Genomic DNA, 19250 nt, shown 5'->3' with positions numbered 1-19250 from the left:
TCCAATGGTGTGATTACTTTTTGCAAGTCACTGTATGGTTGGAGTCCCAGTAAAAGTCCTTATGTAAGTGTGCAGACAGAATTACCATATGCCCTTCCTTTTTAATAATAAATGAGGATATAAAACAATAAAGTTCTAAGAAAGACACCTTTACTAGCCTGGTGGTGTCCTCAAATCAGCAGCAGCAGCATATTGCAAAGGCCTGCAAGAACATGAGGGCCAACAACGACTTATCTCAGTACAGATAAGCAGGACAGGGGGGGTGTGTGTGTGCATGTAGTGACATGAGACATGACATCAAATAGTGAAAAAGAACAAGGGGTTGTAGTAGACTGGGACTGACGTAAGAAAAAACACTCACCAGGATGACTCAAACAGAACAGTTTTTAAAGCTGGAGAAGTAGATTTTCTCCGTTTTTCTGTTTTAATAAAGCTGAAATCTATATCTTGGGTTCATAGGTCACCCAACAGTGTCGTCATTAGGCATGAGGAAGTTTTGGATCAATACAACTCTTCTCTGTCGGACGTAATTCAAAGATTCGTGGCATAAATATGAGTTGTAAACAACAGTGGGTTTTCATTTTAGAGTCCGGTGTTTATACTCTTTCGCTTAAAGTGGATGGGAAGGAGCGTCCATCTTGAATCTGAAGTAAATAAACTTTGTCCTTGGCATTTAGTCAAACCTTGTTTTGGTACCAGTTAGTTAGTTTGTGTGCGCTTTGTCACCACTGCATTACAATATTCCGGTCAACTTTCTGCTCAAATGTCATGTTCCAATAAATAATTTCTCAACACACGATGCCCTTGTGTACATATTATGATCCCTTTGCCTGGAACATTTTATCTCTGGCAAATATAGTTACAACACAGGTCAGTCTTTCACCGAGGAGTCAGCGTCTCAGCATTGTCTTAATATGGTCTTTCCATCTCCATTATCTTAATATGGGATATTCATCCGACCCGCGGTTCTGCCTCGTTATCCCTGCTGCTGTCGCTGCAGCGAATTGAACGGGCCCCGCCTAGGGGCCAAAGTAGTGTAGTGCATTTCTGCCATTCACGGCTGCCATAGACATATGGTGATAAGATGTCGCATTACGTGAACTTCGCCGCTATATTGTGTGATTTTATTTTATTTTTTTAACTGAAACATTAAATAAAACTGTGCAAGACTGTTCAGTTCCAGGTCAAAACTACCTAACAGTGAATTCTGCTGTAATACCGGGAGGCATTAGTAACATAAGTTTCTTCTTTTTGGAATTGTTAATATTTACTATTAATTGAAATTGTTTAAATGTATCCCCAGAATCTAATGTTTCTGTTGTTTACCAGTCATATTTATTTTCATTGCATTTAATTCATGCAAAAAATGCCGATTAAAAAAAAAAAAAAAAAAAACTCACTTGTTGACAAAAGCTATCCAATGAAGTAAGCTCTAAATAATTAAATCAATAAATTAAATAATAAAATAAAATAAAAAATAATGGTCTAAATTAAGAAAATTTAGACAGAAATTAGAAACAGGAATAACCTGCCTACCAGACATCGCTTTAGGTCTGTGTTGACGATTCAACAATAAGAAAAATACTAGGCAAAAATTGCCTTTAATTTTTCCAAGGTATATAAAAAGATCTCTCTTCCAAAACAACAGTATTTTTGTTTATTCAAAGTTTCCAAACAAACTGTATCGCTTCCCGAGGTAAACTTGCCACTTCTAAAACTCTTATAGCTATGATAAAGAAAAACGGACCAATCACGTACCTGGAAATCGAGTATAAAATCTACGTCATTTCCTCCCGGCGCCCTCTTTTTCACCGTGTGCTCAGATTTCCATACGGCGTTGTTTCGTGGTGAGTTTTAAACGGCCTTATTTCATCAATAAGGCGACAGAAAATAAGACCTGTGACAGAAATGAGTGCTGGGTTGTTTTATCATGAAGCGACGAGAGCACATTAATACCACTGATGTGCCATACCAAACTGTTTATTTCCACGTTCACAAAAATGCTAACGCCTTAAGCTAACTCGCTAGCCCCGGACACGCGTTCATGTAGCAGCTATGCTTTTTTGCTCTACGTGACTTCCTATTTGTAGCTTAATACGTTGCCATAGAGAATAGTCCTAATTTTCTTCAACAAAAAAAAGTTTGATACTGAATGGGAAACCTCCGTTAAGCTAACAATTTAGTCTCGCTGTACTGTAGTTTTCTGTTTTCACAGACCAGTAGTTTGATGTTACTGGTTGACCCATCTGAAATAAATATAGTTAAAGTAGTAATATTCTTACAATGCTAAAATATAGAATGCAATACGTCAGAGTGGCACCAGTCTAAGGTTCGCAAATTGGAGGATAAATCTGAATGAAATTAGACTACGTCCTAGCAAAAGTTGGATATGAAATTATCGAAATTGTAAAATTATTACAAATTACGACCTAATCAAACCTAAATAGCTTTGAACAACTTTTCGCTTGCTAATTTGAGTGTTGACTAAATTTCCTCAGACTTACAAGCTACTATAAGTTAAAGTGGGTGGATATAGTTGGTCATGTGAATAAGTTGGCCACTAAGCAACCAAGAGAATAAAATTACAATTTTATTGTAAGCAATTTTACATTTTGATTGTGTAATTTGTGGCGTGACCCTAAACGCTCCGTCTTCCTCGTGCAGCTCTCCCACTGAATTCGTAACGCAGGGAAAGTGGTCACGATGTCCGGAGGTCTGGATGTCCTTCAGATGAAGGAGGAGGATGTGCTGAAGTTCCTGGCTGCAGGAACCCACCTGGGAGGCATGAACCTCGACTTCCAGATGGAGCAGTACGTCTACAAGAGGAAAAGCGACGGTATGCGCTAGAAACGATCAGCCACGTGATGACGAAATGGTTAGCATTACCTCAAACACTGTCCAGATTGACAGTTTTGTTTCTTTTGCTCTCAGGTATTTATATCATTAACCTGAAGAAGACCTGGGAGAAGCTGCTGCTGGCGGCCAGGGCCATTGTTGCCATTGAGAACCCGGCGGATGTGTGCGTCATCTCCTCCAGGAACACTGGCCAGGTAAAAACGACAACAACAAAAAACACGTGAGATTAAGAGTGAATGCACACTGTTAAAGCCGGGCGCTGATGTGAGTGTTCTGGTGTCGGAAGTGTGCAAAAGTAAAGCGGATCGGGGGTTTCGCTAACGCCAGGAGGACGGCCGTCCGATGACTGGGGTTTGATAACACCCCGAGCCACAGCTCATCATGTAAATATACAAGATTAGAGATGAAATTTGATTATAAAGGCTGAAAAATAATGGGGGAAATGATGTATGGAAACATGAAAATCCAATTATTTTTTATTTTTATTTTTTGTGTTTGTATAGCATCAGTTATCTGTGATTAACTAAGTTAAAATCAAAGTTTTTGTATCAAATTCTTCAAAAATTTGTAACAAACATTACAAACACAAATGCGCGTTTCCTGAAGCGTTGTTGCGTTTCCTGTGCAGAGGGCTGTGCTGAAGTTCGCCTCGGCCACCGGAGCCACCACCTTCCATGGCCGCTTCACTCCCGGCACGTTCACCAATCAGATCCAGGCGGCCTTCAGGGAGCCCCGCCTCCTGATTGTGACGGACCCTCGTGCTGACCACCAGCCGCTGACCGAAGCGTCCTACGTCAACATCCCCACCATCGCCCTGTGCAACACCGACTCCCCACTGAGATACGTGGACATCGCCATCCCCTGCAACAACAAGGTGAGGGGCGGAGCTTAGAGAAGTGTCATTGTGTACACTTCAGAAATTTTACACACGGGCACAATGCTGTTGTTCTGTTTTCATGACGTCATGTTGCAGAGCGTGTCTGCAGGCTGTATGATGTTTTAATCACTTTCTGCATTTCAGGGTCACCACTCTGTGGGTCTGATGTGGTGGATGTTGGCCAGGGAGGTTCTGCGGATGAGGGGAACCATCTCCAGGGAACACCCGTGGGAGGTCATGCCTGATCTGTACTTCTACAGAGACCCTGAGGAGGTAGGAGGAGCGCAGCGCCTCGCTACGATCACTTAGCTGTCTGGATGTTGCGGAGCTAAGCTGCGTTCTGATTTGAAACTCGTTTCAGATCGAGAAGGAGGAGCAGGCCGCAGCCGAGAAGGCGGTGGTGAAGGAGGAGTTCCAGGGCGAATGGACCGCCCCGCAGGCTGAGTTCACCCAGCCTGAGGTGACCGACTGGTCCGAGGGCGTCGCCGTTCCCTCTGTGCCCATCCAGCAGTTCCCTGCAGGTAGCCTGCTTTTAAAACGAGTTCTGATCAGGCCTTCAAACAACCTCTGTTTTATTATTCAATGATCCTGACCATCAGATAAAAAAACAATCTGTACATTTTGTAGATTTTTCATTTATAAGCGGTTTTCAGACCGTATTAGAAATAACTTTATAGATACAAATAAGCAATTCAATAACTTTTTAGAAATATTTTTTCAGAATAACTTGTAGCATCGGCAGCTAAAAGAACCCTAACATGTGAAAAGCTCGTCTTCTTCTGCCTGATCAACACAGTGTAGGGCTGATCTGGTGATTCATTTTTACATTTACTAATTAATAATTGGATAGGATCTGTATACTCCAGTGGACAATCACTAAAATGAGTTTACGATTATTTCAGTAGTCGATAAATCTCAATCAGTCGTTTCAGTCCTAGTTCTGATTCTTTGATTCTTCTTCTGTTGTCTAAAACTGGTTGTGTTGTTACAGCTGCTGCTCCCGTCAAGACCGGAGAGACCTACACTGGTGAGTTCAGAGCTTCTCCTTTACATGCAGGTCAGTGGTTCCTGCTGCTCACTGACCTCTGTTTGACCTCTGTCTTCCAGCTGCCGAAGACTGGAGCACCCAGCCTGCCACAGACGACTGGTCCACCGCTCCCACCGCTCAGGCTTCTGACTGGGGCGGCACCACCTCCGACTGGTCTTAAACCAGCAAACACAGCAACAATAAAAGTGTTACACTTTGACTCGCATGTTTTTGTTTTTTGTTCTCTAAAACCTGCTAAATTCAAGTTTCCCATCATTTCAGATGGATAAATGAAGCTTTTTACTAGAGAGGTTGTTGGAAATGATGAGTATGATGTCATCTGACAAAATTTAAAAAAACAGAGCACTTCCTGGTTTTGACAGTTTGATGTTGACCAGATTTCTCACTGTATTTAATCTTTTTTGGCACCCAAATATCATTTCAGGGCACAAATAGTAAAACTTAATTTAAGAAACTTTCAAGATAGTCAAAATGCTTCAATAAACACAAAACAAATTTAAATGAAAGCAGATTTAAAAATATATATAATTTTTTTTACTATCCTTTAAGTGAGCTACTGAGTCTATAGTCAATAATTGATCAAACCTTCATCACGTATTCTGAACTTTGCAGCCAAACCCAGTTTATTCCTGTTAAAGTAATCTGAAGAAGCTCAGGTGTTTGCATAAAGACATGAAGTTGGTAGAATTTGTGCTGATCTGGACTTGGCAGTAAAACCTGGAGTGTAAATCAGTTACCCAACATTCAGCCGGGTCAGCTGAATGTTCCATCCAGGTAGCCATAGTTTGAAAAAAGTGCAAACTACTGGCAGATAAACTGAATGCCTTGTGTTGGTGAATGTCTAGTAATCTACAAACTGAGACCCTTGGTGATTGAACATTGTACCCAGAATATTGTACCACTGAAGTAGCAACAAAGTATAATCTATTATTGAAGAGCAAAAAAAGTTAGCTCATGTAGTAAAAAGGTTTGGACAGCTCTAGTGTAAACTAGGTGCTGTTCCAGGTCTACCAAATTCCACCAGACATCTATTTAATCTTCACAGCATTTTCAGACTGAGCATATCATTCAGTGAAAAAAAATATAGTGGAATAATTATACATTTCATTTTCTTTTCATTAATAAAATAGATTATGCCATCCATAATTTTTTACACATGTATTTAAACATATCCTTTTAATTTCAGTGACTTAGTGATACATTTAGGAACTAATGATTTATTTATTAAATGACACTGTGATTAGTCAGATAGTAGGATCAGAGACAGCTTAAATTAACTTGCGAACAATAAGTGTATTCTTTATTTTTTTTAAAAAAACATTTATTCTGTATGTAGTAATTTATGGAGGACCAAAACCGACATAGTAATAAATAAAAGAATAAATATACAAATAAAAGAATAAATATATATCTGACATATATAAATAAAAGAAGAAATATATATTTAGCTTTTCCTTTTCCTTACACGAGTTTCCGTAAAGAAAAATAGATATTTTGCTTTGCCTTTTTTGCTTCTCCACTTTCTTCTTGCTGTTTCTCCGTTTGCTGTTTTGCTTGTTGTTTTTCTGCTGCATCGTTATGTTAATGAGGAGAGCTCTCTTCTATGTCTACTATTGGCCAATAGAGCTTTGGAACCAACGTCACTGCCTCAGACATTGTGAGGCGTTTAGGTGCAGTCGCTCGGTGCCATCTTTGCAGGCCACACACCAAAACAAACTTCATCCTGGTGGTTTTATTGTGTTACTGACTGGAGTGAAGTGAACCTCCGAGCAGTTAGGAGGGAGCTAGAGAATAGCTGGCCGAAAATAGCATTCATAAATCGGATGAACCTTGAGCTAAACGGAAAATCCAATATCCAACTCGAAACTAACTTCACTTCAGTCAGTAACACAACAATACCACCGGGATAAAGTTTGTTTTGGTCTGTGGCCTGCAAAGATGGCACCGAGCGACTGCACCTAAACGCCCGCAACGTCTGACGCAGTGACGTTGGTTCCAAAGCTCTATTGGCCAATAGTAGACATAGAAGGCAGCTCTCCTCATTAACATAACAGTGCAGCAAAAAACAGCAAACGAAAATACAGCGAGCAGAAAAAGGAGAAGCAAAAAAGGCAAAGCAAAATATCTATTTTTCTTGACGGAAACTCATGTGTAAGGAAAAGGAAAAACTAAATATATATTTATGCTTTTATTTCTTATCAGAATATATGTTTCTTCTTTAATTTCTTATTATGTCGGTTTTGGTCCTCCATAATAATTTTGATGTTTTAAAAATATTTTATGCAATAATTATACACACAAGTAAGTAATAGCTTTATCGGACAGTAACCTTTTGACCCGCTATATCACTGGTGCATCTGCCAATCACTTCTGTGTGAAGGGCCGAAACAGTCCTGTGTGTTTGTGTAAAACAATTATTATCGTTGAGCGTTTTGGTATCTGAGCACATATTTATTTAATTTTACAGTTAATACTTATATGCAGCTCATACAAAACTAGAGAAGTATATTTCATCATTATTGGCACAATGTTATCCCAGACGGAGCTCCTCCATGCAGCCCCCGGAAGGCTCCCAAACATCGCGCCTGCTCAGAACAATCATCTCCGCCACATTCGCGCTTATCTGTCAGGTGGGCGTGTTCCGGTGCTGCCATTGGCCAATGGCGGTTTCCCTTCCTCTTTCTTTTCATACGCCCTGCCTCTGAATAATGATAATAACGACCAAGATGGCTACTTCAAAATCTTCTCTGTTGTAGCTAAACACCAGTTCCATGGAAATACTCCAAATTGCGATTTCTTTATGTTTAAGACCCTCGTAGGCGGCGGGGCAGAGCCACGGACAATACTACATGGATTACAGCGAGTTGAGAGGCGAATAAAGTCGCTGTGTTGCCCCGGAGCACTCATTCCGAATAAGCTAACTAGCTAGCAGCGCTCGTCGAGACTCCCCGGTTGAGCTCTCCCAGCAGCTGCCACTCTTCCCCTCCTCCCCACTTCCCCGGTTGGCGTGCCCGCCGGAGCGCAGAGCGCCAAATGGCAGAGCCGAGGAAAGTGCCGTTCGTCACCATCTCCTCCTTCAGCGCTCCGCCGCCGCCGCAGCAGCAGCAGACCCCGGAGTCCAACAAGAAACGCCGCCGCGAGGACGAGGCCGCCGACATCACTTTGGGGAAAGATGGAGGTGGAGGTGCAGCTGCGGTCGGGTCGGGAGGTTCCGGAGGAGCTCTGTTCGGCAACGCCAAAGGAGGAAGCGACACCGACGGCGGGGAGACGAAGCCCACCGTCCGCCTCAGCCTGACGCTGAGCGAGCCGAACGAGAGGGGCTCCTCCGAGTTCAACTACGGCGAGCTGGTCCAGTCAACTCCTTCTCAGGTTAGACACCAACAAACATGACTCCATGATGGCAACAGGGACAGTTTTACAGTGAAGCTTCCTTCTGCTGTACTCTACTCCGCTGTTGTTTTAAATACTATTTATCTGCTTAATCGGGCGGAAAACGTCAAACAACTGTATTTATGCCGGGTAATAAGTTTCATGAAAGCAACAAAAAAAACAAAAAAACATTCATATATTCACAGAAGCGCACAAAAACAAAGCACGGTGAGATTGAGCAGTTTGAAGAAACTTCACTTTGAGTCTTTTAAAGTAGCTTTACATTATTAGTCCCTTTGTTTACGCAGAAGAAAAATCTGACTTTTTTTTTCTTTAAAAGCCTCCAGAGACATGTGCTGCATGTTTGGAGGTAAATTTACAGGAGGTGCTCAGACCGGGATGGCCCCTCTTGTGGCCGCTGTCATGTTGAAATGTACAGCTTGTTTACTGGGGGGGTTTCTGATAACATGTCAGCCCCTCCTGCACTTCTAACGAGGAATAATAACGCTGTTTATATCCATCAGCCCTCCAAATGTTGCTTTTTATCATGATTATGCTGTTGAATCAATGATAATTTCTATGAGCTTTTATTTGGATTTTTAACATATTTCCACAACTACAAAATATAAATTTTGAGATTTTAGAGCGTGACGGTGTAGTTAGTGCATTACTGTGAATTGAAAAGGAGAACATTACATTTTAATATCAGACTAAATTACCCCAAACAGTTGCCTTCAGAAGTCGCCTAGCATCTCGAAATGAAATGGAAAAAGCTGTGGAAACGAGTCACAATGTGTTGGCAGCATCATGCTATGGGGGTTCTTTTCTAAAGCGAGGACAGGAATCCAGTTAGTGTTGTTTTTTTTGTTTGTTTTTTTTTACAATATGGATGGAAGAAAACCAGTTTTAGGTTTAAAAAGAGTCTAGACTGGCGGTCCAGCAGGTTCAGGAAGGTGACCTCACATAAAGCATATAAATAATCGGTTCTTTAAAGTACGTCTATTTATATTCTGCTTCTATATTAAAAACTTGAAATTAGAAGTCATATTAAAGCTTTGTGAGTGAAGTTCAGTTCAATGAAATAAAACTTCATCAATCCCAAACAGAAATGAGATGTCGTATCTCATGTCGTTGTGGATGGGGACCCCGTCTCCAGCAGCAGACAGTTTTGCAGTGAGTCTGAAAAAGCCTCTGACTGAAGACTGCTGCATAACGGTTTCGTGACCGCCAGGTGTTATTTTTGCTTTTGAGATGCTGACCAGTTGTAAAAACGAGACATTGTTGGCATGGTTACGCATTATTCCTTTTATTAAAAAAAAAAGGAAGAGCAAAATCTTTGCAGCTGCACAGCATCCAGAACCAGGTCCAAACAGAGCAAAAGCAAACAAAATAATGAAAGGAAAGTCTGGAAAAAGAACCAATCAGATTCTAGCGTAGCAGAGCTCCATGCTGCATTCACAGTTTCAGTGTGTTTTCCTGATACCCAGGAGCCACATTTAGTCAAAACTGAGAAGGATCCAAGTGTTTCAAATCTTATGAGATCTGCAAATATTTATTTTTTTTAAATCTTTTTAGATTTATAATGTTTTTAAAAACCAAACTGAAAGCTCGGCTGTCTTCCTCTCCGTCAGGTAAAGCCTGCAGGTCCCACAGTCCCTAAAGGCCTCACCCCTCCGCTGGATCCCAGTGACCCGTTTGCTGATGATGAGAAGGAGAGGAGGGAGGTGGAGGAGCTGGCCAGGAAGTTTGAGAGCAAATATGTAAGCAGATTCACTTGTGTGTGTGTGTGTGTGTGTGGACATAAATTAGGATTGAACCAGTGGAACGCTACATTGAGATGAATTAGTTTAATTGGTCGAACACATTAAGTTTAAGTAAAACAAACTTAATTAAGTAAATGCAAAGTTTGATCAGTTGATTACTTTTTGCTTTCTGTGTCCTCAGATAATGAATGTCAGTAAAGGAAGGCTTATTGTTCTGATGTTATTCATCAAATTTCATAAAAAAAAAACAAAAACATTTCTCTATTTAAGTTGAACTGTTCCAATAAACCAGAAGTGACTCCTTTCTCTTCTAATATGATTTCATGCTTGTTTTATTTTTCTCTTGTTCCTCATTTCTTTTTCTTTCCTTATTTTCATTCCTTCTTTGTTTCATTCCCCATCTTTTTTCTTTTTTTCTCAGTTTCCTCATTTCTTTTCTCTATAATCCGTGAAGGTTTTTCGAGAAGTTTTCAATTAATATGGAGAAGAAAAAGAGCAAANTTTTTATTTTTTGTGTTTGTATAGCATCAGTTATCTGTGATTAACTAAGTTAAAATCAAAGTTTTTGTATCAAATTCTTCAAAAATTTGTAACAAACATTACAAACACAAATGCGCGTTTCCTGAAGCGTTGTTGCGTTTCCTGTGCAGAGGGCTGTGCTGAAGTTCGCCTCGGCCACCGGAGCCACCACCTTCCATGGCCGCTTCACTCCCGGCACGTTCACCAATCAGATCCAGGCGGCCTTCAGGGAGCCCCGCCTCCTGATTGTGACGGACCCTCGTGCTGACCACCAGCCGCTGACCGAAGCGTCCTACGTCAACATCCCCACCATCGCCCTGTGCAACACCGACTCCCCACTGAGATACGTGGACATCGCCATCCCCTGCAACAACAAGGTGAGGGGCGGAGCTTAGAGAAGTGTCATTGTGTACACTTCAGACATTTTACACACGGGCACAATGCTGTTGTTCTGTTTTCATGACGTCATGTTGCAGAGCGTGTCTGCAGGCTGTATGATGTTTTAATCACTTTCTGCATTTCAGGGTCACCACTCTGTGGGTCTGATGTGGTGGATGTTGGCCAGGGAGGTTCTGCGGATGAGGGGAACCATCTCCAGGGAACACCCGTGGGAGGTCATGCCTGATCTGTACTTCTACAGAGACCCTGAGGAGGTAGGAGGAGCGCAGCGCCTCGCTACGATCACTTAGCTGTCTGGATGTTGCGGAGCTAAGCTGCGTTCTGATTTGAAACTCGTTTCAGATCGAGAAGGAGGAGCAGGCCGCAGCCGAGAAGGCGGTGGTGAAGGAGGAGTTCCAGGGCGAATGGACCGCCCCGCAGGCTGAGTTCACCCAGCCTGAGGTGACCGACTGGTCCGAGGGCGTCGCCGTTCCCTCTGTGCCCATCCAGCAGTTCCCTGCAGGTAGCCTGCTTTTAAAACGAGTTCTGATCAGGCCTTCAAACAACCTCTGTTTTATTATTCAATGATCCTGACCATCAGATAAAAAAAAACAATCTGTACATTTTGTAGATTTTTCATTTATAAGCGGTTTTCAGACCGTATTAGAAATAACTTTATAGATACAAATAAGCAATTCAATAACTTTTTAGAAATATTTTTTCAGAATAACTTGTAGCATCGGCAGCTAAAAGAACCCTAACATGTGAAAAGCTCGTCTTCTTCTGCCTGATCAACACAGTGTAGGGCTGATCTGGTGATTCATTTTTACATTTACTAATTAATAATTGGATAGGATCTGTATACTCCAGTGGACAATCACTAAAATGAGTTTACGATTATTTCAGTAGTCGATAAATCTTTCGTTTCAGTCCTAGTTCTGATTCTTTGATTCTTCTTCTGTTGTCTAAAACTGGTTGTGTTGTTACAGCTGCTGCTCCCGTCAAGACCGGAGAGACCTACACTGGTGAGTTCAGAGCTTCTCCTTTACATGCAGGTCAGTGGTTCCTGCTGCTCACTGACCTCTGTTTGACCTCTGTCTTCCAGCTGCCGAAGACTGGAGCACCCAGCCCGCCACAGACGACTGGTCCACCGCTCCCACCGCTCAGGCTTCTGACTGGGGCGGCACCACCTCCGACTGGTCTTAAACCAGCAAACACAGCAACAATAAAAGTGTTACACTTTGACTCGCATGTTTTTGTTTTTTGTTCTCTAAAACCTGCTAAGTTCAAGTGTCCCATCATTTCAGATGGATAAATGAAGCTTTTTACTAGAGAGGTTGTTGGAAATGATGAGTATGATGTCATCTGACAAAATTTAAAAAAACAGAGCACTTCCTGGTTTTGACAGTTTGATGTTGACCAGATTTCTCACTGTATTTAATCTTTTTTGGCACCCAAATATCATTTCAGGGCACAAATAGTAAAACTTAATTTAAGAAACTTTCAAGATAGTCAAAATGCTTCAATAAACACAAAACAAATTTAAATGAAAGCAGATTTAAAAATATATATAATTTTTTTTACTATCCTTTAAGTGAGCTACTGAGTCTATAGTCAATAATTGATCAAACCTTCATCACGTATTCTGAACTTTGCAGCCAAACCCAGTTTATTCCTGTTAAAGTAATCTGAAGAAGCTCAGGTGTTTGCATAAAGACATGAAGTTGGTAGAATTTGTGCTGATCTGGACTTGGCAGTAAAACCTGGAGTGTAAATCAGTTACCCAACATTCAGCCGGGTCAGCTGAATGTTCCATCCAGGTAGCCATAGTTTGAAAAAAGTGCAAACTACTGGCAGATAAACTGAATGCCTTGTGTTGGTGAATGTCTAGTAATCTACAAACTGAGACCCTTGGTGATTGAACATTGTACCCAGAATATTGTACCACTGAAGTAGCAACAAAGTATAATCTATTATTGAAGAGCAAAAAAAGTTAGCTCATGTAGTAAAAAGGTTTGGACAGCTCTAGTGTAAACTAGGTGCTGTTCCAGGTCTACCAAATTCCACCAGACATCTATTTAATCTTCACAGCATTTTCAGACTGAGCATATCATTCAGTGAAAAAAAATATAGTGGAATAATTATACATTTCATTTTCTTTTCATTAATAAAATAGATTATGCCATCCATAATTTTTTACACATGTATTTAAACATATCCTTTTAATTTCAGTGACTTAGTGATACATTTAGGAACTAATGATTTATTTATTAAATGACACTGTGATTAGTCAGATAGTAGGATCAGAGACAGCTTAAATTAACTTGCGAACAATAAGTGTATTCTTTATTTTTTTTAAAAAAACATTTATTCTGTATGTAGTAATTTATGGAGGACCAAAACCGACATAGTAATAAATAAAAGAATAAATATACAAATAAAAGAATAAATATATATCTGACATATATAAATAAAAGAAGAAATATATATTTAGCTTTTCCTTTTCCTTACACGAGTTTCCGTAAAGAAAAATAGATATTTTGCTTTGCCTTTTTTGCTTCTCCACTTTCTTCTTGCTGTTTCTCCGTTTGCTGTTTTGCTTGTTGTTTTTCTGCTGCATCGTTATGTTAATGAGGAGAGCTCTCTTCTATGTCTACTATTGGCCAATAGAGCTTTGGAACCAACGTCACTGCCTCAGACATTGTGAGGCGTTTAGGTGCAGTCGCTCGGTGCCATCTTTGCAGGCCACACACCAAAACAAACTTCATCCTGGTGGTTTTATTGTGTTACTGACTGGAGTGAAGTGAACCTCCGAGCAGTTAGGAGGGAGCTAGAGAATAGCTGGCCGAAAATAGCATTCATAAATCGGATGAACCTTGAGCTAAACGGAAAATCCAATATCCAACTCGAAACTAACTTCACTTCAGTCAGTAACACAACAATACCACCGGGATAAAGTTTGTTTTGGTCTGTGGCCTGCAAAGATGGCACCGAGCGACTGCACCTAAACGCCCGCAACGTCTGACGCAGTGACGTTGGTTCCAAAGCTCTATTGGCCAATAGTAGACATAGAAGGCAGCTCTCCTCATTAACATAACAGTGCAGCAAAAAACAGCAAACGAAAATACAGCGAGCAGAAAAAGGAGAAGCAAAAAAGGCAAAGCAAAATATCTATTTTTCTTGACGGAAACTCATGTGTAAGGAAAAGGAAAAACTAAATATATATTTATGCTTTTATTTCTTATCAGAATATATGTTTCTTCTTTAATTTCTTATTATGTCGGTTTTGGTCCTCCATAATAATTTTGATGTTTTAAAAATATTTTATGCAATAATTATACACACAAGTAAGTAATAGCTTTATCGGACAGTAACCTTTTGACCCGCTATATCACTGGTGCATCTGCCAATCACTTCTGTGTGAAGGGCCGAAACAGTCCTGTGTGTTTGTGTAAAACAATTATTATCGTTGAGCGTTTTGGTATCTGAGCACATATTTATTTAATTTTACAGTTAATACTTATATGCAGCTCATACAAAACTAGAGAAGTATATTTCATCATTATTGGCACAATGTTATCCCAGACGGAGCTCCTCCATGCAGCCCCCGGAAGGCTCCCAAACATCGCGCCTGCTCAGAACAATCATCTCCGCCACATTCGCGCTTATCTGTCAGGTGGGCGTGTTCCGGTGCTGCCATTGGCCAATGGCGGTTTCCCTTCCTCTTTCTTTTCATACGCCCTGCCTCTGAATAATGATAATAACGACCAAGATGGCTACTTCAAAATCTTCTCTGTTGTAGCTAAACACCAGTTCCATGGAAATACTCCAAATTGCGATTTCTTTATGTTTAAGACCCTCGTAGGCGGCGGGGCAGAGCCACGGACAATACTACATGGATTACAGCGAGTTGAGAGGCGAATAAAGTCGCTGTGTTGCCCCGGAGCACTCATTCCGAATAAGCTAACTAGCTAGCAGCGCTCGTCGAGACTCCCCGGTTGAGCTCTCCCAGCAGCTGCCACTCTTCCCCTCCTCCCCACTTCCCCGGTTGGCGTGCCCGCCGGAGCGCAGAGCGCCAAATGGCAGAGCCGAGGAAAGTGCCGTTCGTCACCATCTCCTCCTTCAGCGCTCCGCCGCCGCCGCAGCAGCAGCAGACCCCGGAGTCCAACAAGAAACGCCGCCGCGAGGACGAGGCCGCCGACATCACTTTGGGGAAAGATGGAGGTGGAGGTGCAGCTGCGGTCGGGTCGGGAGGTTCCGGAGGAGCTCTGTTCGGCAACGCCAAAGGAGGAAGCGACACCGACGGCGGGGAGACGAAGCCCACCGTCCGCCTCAGCCTGACGCTGAGCGAGCCGAACGAGAGGGGCTCCTCCGAGTTCAACTACGGCGAGCTGGTCCAGTCAACTCCTTCTCAGGTTAGACACCAACAAACATGACTCCATGATGGCAACAGGGACAGTTTTACAGTGAAGCTTCCTTCTGCTGTACTCTACTCCGCTGTTGTTTTAAATACTATTTATCTGCTTAATCGGGCGGAAAACGTCAAACAACTGTATTTATGCCGGGTAATAAGTTTCATGAAAGCAACAAAAAAAACAAAAAAACATTCATATATTCACAGAAGCGCACAAAAACAAAGCACGGTGAGATTGAGCAGTTTGAAGAAACTTCACTTTGAGTCTTTTAAAGTAGCTTTACATTATTAGTCCCTTTGTTTACGCAGAAGAAAAATCTGACTTTTTTTTTCTTTAAAAGCCTCCAGAGACATGTGCTGCATGTTTGGAGGTAAATTTACAGGAGGTGCTCAGACCGGGATGGCCCCTCTTGTGGCCGCTGTCATGTTGAAATGTACAGCTTGTTTACTGGGGGGGTTTCTGATAACATGTCAGCCCCTCCTGCACTTCTAACGAGGAATAATAACAGCGTTATTATTCATCAGCTCTCCAAAATGTTGCTTTTTATCATGATTATGCTGTTGAATCAATGATAATTTCTATGAGCTTTTATTTGGATTTTTAACATATTTCCACAACTACAAAATATAAATTTTGAGATTTTAGAGCGTGACGGTGTAGTTAGTGCATTACTGTGAATTGAAAAGGAGAACATTACATTTTAATATCAGACTAAATTACCCCAAACAGTTGCCTTCAGAAGTCGCCTAGCATCTCGAAATGAAATGGAAAAAGCTGTGGAAACGAGTCACAATGTGTTGGCAGCATCATGCTATGGGGGTTCTTTTCTAAAGCGAGGACAGGAATCCAGTTAGTGTTGTTTTTTTTGTTTGTTTTTTTTTACAATATGGATGGAAGAAAACCAGTTTTAGGTTTAAAAAGAGTCTAGACTGGCGGTCCAGCAGGTTCAGGAAGGTGACCTCACATAAGGCATATAAATAATCGGTTCTTTAAAGTACGTCTATTTATATTCTGCTTCTATATTAAAAACTTGAAATTAGAAGTCATATTAAAGCTTTGTGAGTGAAGTTCAGTTCAATGAAATAAAACTTCATCAATCCCAAACAGAAATGAGATGTCGTATCTCATGTCGTTGTGGATGGGGACCCCGTCTCCAGCAGCAGTCAGTTTTCAGTGAGTCTGAAAAAGCCTCTGACTGAAGACTGCTGCATAACGGTTTCGTGACCGCCAGGTGTTATTTTTGCTTTTGAGATGCTGACCAGTTGTAAAAACGAGACATTGTTGGCATGGTTACGCATTATTCCTTTTATTAAAAAAAAAAGGAAGAGCAAAATCTTTGCAGCTGCACAGCATCCAGAACCAGGTCCAAACAGAGCAAAAGCAAACAAAATAATGAAAGGAAAGTCTGGAAAAAGAACCAATCAGATTCTAGCGTAGCAGAGCTCCATGCTGCATTCATAGTTTCAGTGTGTTTTCCTGATACCCAGGAGCCACATTTAGTCAAAACTGAGAAGGATCCAAGTGTTTCAAATCTTATGAGATCTGCAAATATTTATTTTTTTTAAATCTTTTTAGATTTATAATGTTTTTAAAAACCAAACTGAAAGCTCGGCTGTCTTCCTCTCCGTCAGGTAAAGCCTGCAGGTCCCACAGTCCCTAAAGGCCTCACCCCTCCGCTGGATCCCAGTGACCCGTTTGCTGATGATGAGAAGGAGAGGAGGGAGGTGGAGGAGCTGGCCAGGAAGTTTGAGAGCAAATATGTAAGCAGATTCACTTGTGTGTGTGTGTGTGTGTGTGTGTGTGTGTGTGTGTGTGTGTGTGTGTGCGCGCGTGGACATAAATTAGGACTGAACCAGTGAACGCTACATTGAGATGAATTAGTTTAATTGGTCGAACACATTAAGTTTAAGTAAAACAAACTTAATTAAGTAAATGCAAAGTTTGATCAGTTGATTACTTTTTGCTTTCTGTGTCCTCAGATAATGAATGTCAGTAAAGGAAGGCTTATTGTTCTGATGTTATTCATCCAATAAACCAGAAGTGACTCCTTTCTCTTCTAATATGATTTCATGCTTGTTTTATTTTTCTCTTGCTCCTCATTTCTTTTTCTTTCCTTATTTTCATTCCTTCTTTGTTTCATTCCCCATCTTTTTTCTTTTTTTCTCAGTTTCCTCATTTCTTTTCTCTATAATCCGTGAAGGTTTTTCGAGAAGTTTTCAATTAATATGGAGAAGAAAAAGAGCAAAGAATTGGTCCGATAATTTAGCTCCTGATATTATTTAGTAGTTACAGACAATAAAGCAACTTAAAAATGTGACTGCATGGCAAAATGTTTTCTTTTTTCTTTTTATTGTGAGATATATATATATATATTTATGCTTTTCTGATCCATCTGCTTGTGTTTGTAGGGAGGCAACACAAAGAAGAAGAAGAAGGACAGGATGCAGGATCTGATCGACATCGGCTACGGCTACGATGAAACCGATCCCTTCATAGACAACTCAGAGGCCGTGAGTGGTGCAGAGTTTTCTTAATTGGCTCAAATCTGCTAACTGTAAATATTACACTGAAAAAAATAAAAAGACAATCTTTGCTCAAACTAGCTGTTTTTTCCCCCGCCGGCTTCAGTACGACGAGCTGGTGCCGGCCTCCCTCACCACCAAACATGGAGGCTTCTACATCAACACAGGGACGCTGCAGTTCAGGGCCGCCTCCGACTCCGAAGGGGAGAACGCAGACGATCACCGCTTCAAGGTCGGCTCCCTTTCCTCCGCGACGTTTGCGTTCAAAAAGCCCGCCGCCGCAGCGAACCGTAAACCCAGTCTCTGTCTGTTACAGAAGATGAAGGACGGCGAGGAGCGGGCGATTAAAAAGCGACGGAAAAAACAAGATGGCGGCATCCTGGAGGACAAGAAGCCCAGAAAAAACAAAGTACCAAAGCCTGGGTGAGCTTCTGCAACGACGCAAAAATATTACCAAGTATTTTTCATCTAGTTTCTTATTGGACATGATAAAAGCCGGGTTTCCCCCCAGTGTTTTATGAAACAAATTGAAGAATGTGATGCGAAATCAACTAGGGCTGGACAAGCGTTTCATATCAGTGGATATTGATAAGTATTGATCAGTTTTTTGTGGCGACTCTTCCTGTTTTATCCACAGTTTTCACTCTGCGCTGTTATTTTTTGTTTTTAAGCAGTTGTGAGGCCCAGTGGAGAAACCTGACCCTTTTAAAGTTTTGTCACTTCTGACTCCGTGTTGTTTTTGCCGGCAGCGTCTCGGCTCTGAACGTTCACCGGCCCGAGAAGAAGAAGAGGAAGAAGCTGATGAAGGACTCCCTGCACCTGGCCAACATGCTGCGCCGCTTCACCAGGGAGAAGGAGGAGATGCGCAAGAAGAACCTGGCGGCCGCCACTGGTGCCACCACCCTGCCACGCCCCAACACCAAAGTGCCCGGCGCCACCGGCGTGGTCGTCGGCGCCCACCCGAAGGCTGCAGCCGCCGGCAACGACTGCAACATCACGGACCTGACGGACGACCAGGCCGTCATGTCGCTGCTGGGCTCCGCCAACAATGACATCCTGCAGGACATGATGGGCGACCTGGACTTCGGCATGCTGGACTCGCCGCAGCCTGGCAGCCCGTCACAGGGGGAGAACGGCGCCTTCGGGGCGGGGCAGAAAACGGTGCGGGCGCTGCCGGGCAGCGTGATGACCCCGCCTCCTCCGCTGCCCTGCGGACTGCCGGGCCCGCTGGCAAAGCGCATCGAAGACTTGAGAGCGGTATGGAGCTGATCAGAACACACACACACACACACACACACATCGTTCTCACCGAAACTTCTGGGTTGTACAGATTTCTCTGACAGAATTATGAATAAACTTATGAGAATTAATCAACTTACCAGAATAAAGTCACATGAGAAGGAAGTCATAAAATCACCTGAAGGAAGTTGTAGTAGAAATATGAGAGTTATAAAGTTATAAAATTATGACTTCTTGTAATATGATTTTACTCTGTTAATTTTA

At 41.9% G+C, this 19250-nt stretch overlaps 4 protein-coding genes across 5 annotated transcripts in view; all 4 read left to right on the top strand.

The window, feature by feature from the left end:
- Nucleotides 1-1752: 1752 nt before the first annotated feature.
- On the top strand, nt 1753-4980 carry LOC103154937 (40S ribosomal protein SA). Its single transcript, XM_007576415.2, has 8 exons — nt 1753-1847; nt 2665-2836; nt 2932-3050; nt 3485-3730; nt 3878-4006; nt 4095-4254; nt 4725-4760; nt 4841-4980. Exons 2-8 carry the CDS (start codon nt 2704-2706, stop codon nt 4939-4941), a joined length of 924 nt encoding a protein of 307 aa, XP_007576477.1. The 5' UTR covers nt 1753-1847; nt 2665-2703; the 3' UTR covers nt 4942-4980.
- A 5121-nt stretch (nt 4981-10101) lies between these two features.
- Nucleotides 10102-12055, top strand: LOC103154960 (40S ribosomal protein SA-like). The gene is made up of 6 exons (XM_016663180.1): nt 10102-10124; nt 10542-10809; nt 10957-11085; nt 11174-11333; nt 11800-11835; nt 11916-12055. The coding sequence occupies exons 1-6, from the start codon at nt 10102-10104 to the stop codon at nt 12014-12016; spliced, it is 717 nt and encodes a 238-aa protein (XP_016518666.1). The 3' UTR covers nt 12017-12055.
- Nucleotides 12056-14539: 2484 nt separating this feature from the next.
- The window catches only part of LOC103154936 (ubinuclein-2-like), a 20333-nt gene continuing 15622 nt past the window's right edge, over nt 14540-19250 (top strand). The window contains exons 1-6 of one of the 2 annotated variants that reach the window (XM_007576413.2): nt 14540-15225; nt 16857-16985; nt 17634-17735; nt 17854-17979; nt 18067-18170; nt 18497-19004. In XM_007576413.2, coding sequence (XP_007576475.1) covers nt 14890-15225; nt 16857-16985; nt 17634-17735; nt 17854-17979; nt 18067-18170; nt 18497-19004 — 1305 coding nt within the window. In that variant the 5' untranslated portion in view covers nt 14540-14889. Of the gene's footprint in view, nt 15226-16856; nt 16986-17633; nt 17736-17853; nt 17980-18063; nt 18171-18496; nt 19005-19250 lie in introns of both variants that reach the window. The other variant, XM_007576411.2, reaches the window with a different exon arrangement.
- Nucleotides 19188-19250, top strand: part of LOC103154959 (40S ribosomal protein SA-like) — a 1714-nt gene continuing 1651 nt past the window's right edge. Inside the window, exon 1 of the mRNA XM_007576453.1 lies at nt 19188-19201. Coding sequence (XP_007576515.1) covers nt 19188-19201 — 14 coding nt within the window. The remainder of the gene's footprint in view (nt 19202-19250) is intronic.

The sequence above is a fragment of the Poecilia formosa genome, unplaced genomic scaffold (genome assembly GCF_000485575.1).
Source record: "Poecilia formosa unplaced genomic scaffold, Poecilia_formosa-5.1.2 Scaffold407, whole genome shotgun sequence".
In the NCBI taxonomy this organism is placed as follows: Eukaryota; Metazoa; Chordata; class Actinopteri; order Cyprinodontiformes; family Poeciliidae; genus Poecilia; species Poecilia formosa.
This window is presented reverse-complemented; position numbering and strand designations above follow the sequence as displayed.